Below are 2,325 nucleotides of genomic sequence, written 5' to 3' on the forward strand. Positions count from 1 at the left end.
CGCGCCGCCCGGCGCCCGACCCTGCGACGCCCCGCCCACTCGCCCAGCGCAGCCAATAGCTACGCGTTGCCGGGGAGGGTTTGAACGCTGGCGTGGGCGGTACCGCCCCTGATTGGCCGAGCCGCGGCAATTGGCGGACCGCCGGCAATGGCGGGGTTTTCGGTTTTTCAAATGCGCCTGGCGCGCGGGAGGCAGAGCCGGTTTAACTGACCGGGGAGAGAAAGTTCAAGGCTAGGGGAACGCGGGCGGCTCCAGGAGCCTAGCGCCTCCGTTGGGGCCGCCGCGCCCGCGGTTCCACCATAAATGCTGTGCGATAAGCATTTATTCGTCCTTCACAGGGAGCGGAGCGTTTTGTCTCCTTCATCCACCCACCTTGTGCAGGAACCTTTCCCATCGCACATTCAAGCACCTACATAAGTTAAGACAGCGTGAGGCGCCGTGGAGAAAATAAAACGAGCGAATGAGGAGGAAATCTCTTTCAGGCTCAGATTGAACCAGCCCGAGCACAGCAAGTGCAAGGGACGCGAAGCAACGTTCACGCCGCAGCTGCCACGTGGCTGTACCTGGCAGAGACCTTCATTCAAACATTTACTGGGGAGAAATTTTATTTTTTTTTACTGAACACTTACTGTATGTGGGCGCCCAACTGGAGAGCGAGCTACAGTTCAGGGCAGGAGGGAACAGTAATTACATATTTTCAGAGTGGTAAACGCTAAGGGAGTTGATACAACGGGATAAGTAAGAGCCTATTGGTAAAGGAGGCTGTTGAAACAGAGGTCACCCTGAATTGGTGACATTGATTTGAGACCGGAAGTTACGGTAAGGAGCGTGTGTGGATACTCAGGAAAAGCATGCCAGGTCCAGGGCACAAATGCGAAGGCCCAGGGGTAGGAGTGCGCCTGGTGTGTCCAGGAAGAGCCGGGTATGGAGGGGGAGGTGAGGGCAGGTAGGTGGCAGGATGGGTGGCACAGATCGAGGAGGGAAGCACGAGAGGGTTCTGAGCGGACTTGGAGGTTAACAGCGCCCTCTGGCGGCTGCGGGGGAAACTGACTGGAGGTGCGGGGAGGGAAGTCCCCAGTCTGGGGACGGAGGAGGCAACCAGGGCTGAAGAATGGATCTGTGCTACCCGCTCCCATCCCAGCAAATCAAGGACGCCCCTGCACCCCCAGTCCCCAGCCAAGAGGCACGTGCACAGCAGCTGAGTTGATGTTTTTAATGCCATCCTCAAATGAGCAGCGCTGAAGGAGGGGCACCCACACCCCCTAAGGCAGGTCACCGGTGAAGGCACTCCTGAATGGGCTTCCAGGCCCCTCCTCTCTTTCTTCATATAAAAGTGGAGGTGGAAGGGGGAAGCTGGGAGGCCATCCTCCCAGCCTCTGGGTAGAGGACAAGACTGGGAGGGGGCCAGGTGCTGGGAGCAGGAAGCAGGAAACTGCTAAGCCAATAGGGGCCTGCTCACACCTTCCCCACCTTCCTTCCCTCCCTCTAAAGTCCGCAATCAGGACCGAGGGAGAGGGAGGCCCGTGCTCCAGGCCCTACCTCCTCTCCTTTCTAGCTGGTACGAAGTTGATAATCTGCAAGAAAACAATGAGCAGGGACATCTCAGAATGGGACAAATGGTGCAGACAGACAGTCCCCCCAATCCTTCCCCAGCCCCAGTGTTCAGGATCAACCCTGCCAGGAAGTTACAAGGCCAAGGGTGAATCAAACACAGGGAATGAACCCACAGTAACTAGCCTGTTTCCAGGCAGCAGATGGAACTGGCAACTGCCCCCATTTTAAAGATGGGTAAACCAAGGCCCAAGTTGGCATGGTGACAAAGACAGGATAGGCCTGTTGAGTTCTGGAGCCCTCGAAGTGAGAGTGAGAATGCATCTAAACTCCAAGACCATCCCCATCATCCCTTTGACCCCACTGTCCCAGGGAGCCGGCTGCCTTACCGCCACTCTGGGTGATGTACCGGACCCAGGGCAGGGCCTGGTAACCGCTTTTCTCGATGATCTTCATGTATCGGACCTGAAAAGAAATGAAAGGAGGGGGCCCAGGTTGAGGGGGGAGAGCTTGCTGGGACCAGGGGAATATATGTGGCACCACTTGGGGAAGGAAGGGCACAGGCTGGGAGTAATTCAGTGACATGGCTGGGGGCAACCATGTGGCATGGACAGTGGGACAGGGGAAAGGAAGGTGGTCCAGGAGAGAGGTCCAGAAAGAGATGACACAGTGTAAGGGAAGAGACACAACACAGTTTGGGGGAGATGAGGTGCCACAGGCCAAGCGAATGGTGAACAGCCTGTAAGTAGGAGAGGGATGGAAGTTACAATCGGG

General features: G+C 56.9%; 1 protein-coding gene across 3 annotated transcripts in view; it reads right to left on the reverse strand.

The window, feature by feature from the left end:
• Window positions 1-1,198: 1,198 nt before the first annotated feature.
• AP1M2 (adaptor related protein complex 1 mu 2 subunit) overlaps window positions 1,199-2,325 on the reverse strand; it is a 9,475-nt gene continuing 8,348 nt past the window's right edge. For all 3 annotated transcript variants that reach the window (XM_015565329.1, XM_015565330.1, XM_015565328.1), the window contains 2 exons: window positions 1,941-2,016; window positions 1,199-1,574 (listed from right to left, as the gene is read on the reverse strand). In XM_015565329.1, the coding sequence (XP_015420815.1) occupies window positions 1,552-1,574; window positions 1,941-2,016 (99 nt within the window). In that variant the 3' untranslated portion in view covers window positions 1,199-1,551. The remainder of the gene's footprint in view (window positions 1,575-1,940; window positions 2,017-2,325) is intronic.

The sequence above is a fragment of the Myotis davidii genome, unplaced genomic scaffold, assembly GCF_000327345.1.
Source record: "Myotis davidii unplaced genomic scaffold, ASM32734v1 scaffold1439, whole genome shotgun sequence".
Classification (NCBI taxonomy): Eukaryota; Metazoa; Chordata; class Mammalia; order Chiroptera; family Vespertilionidae; genus Myotis; species Myotis davidii.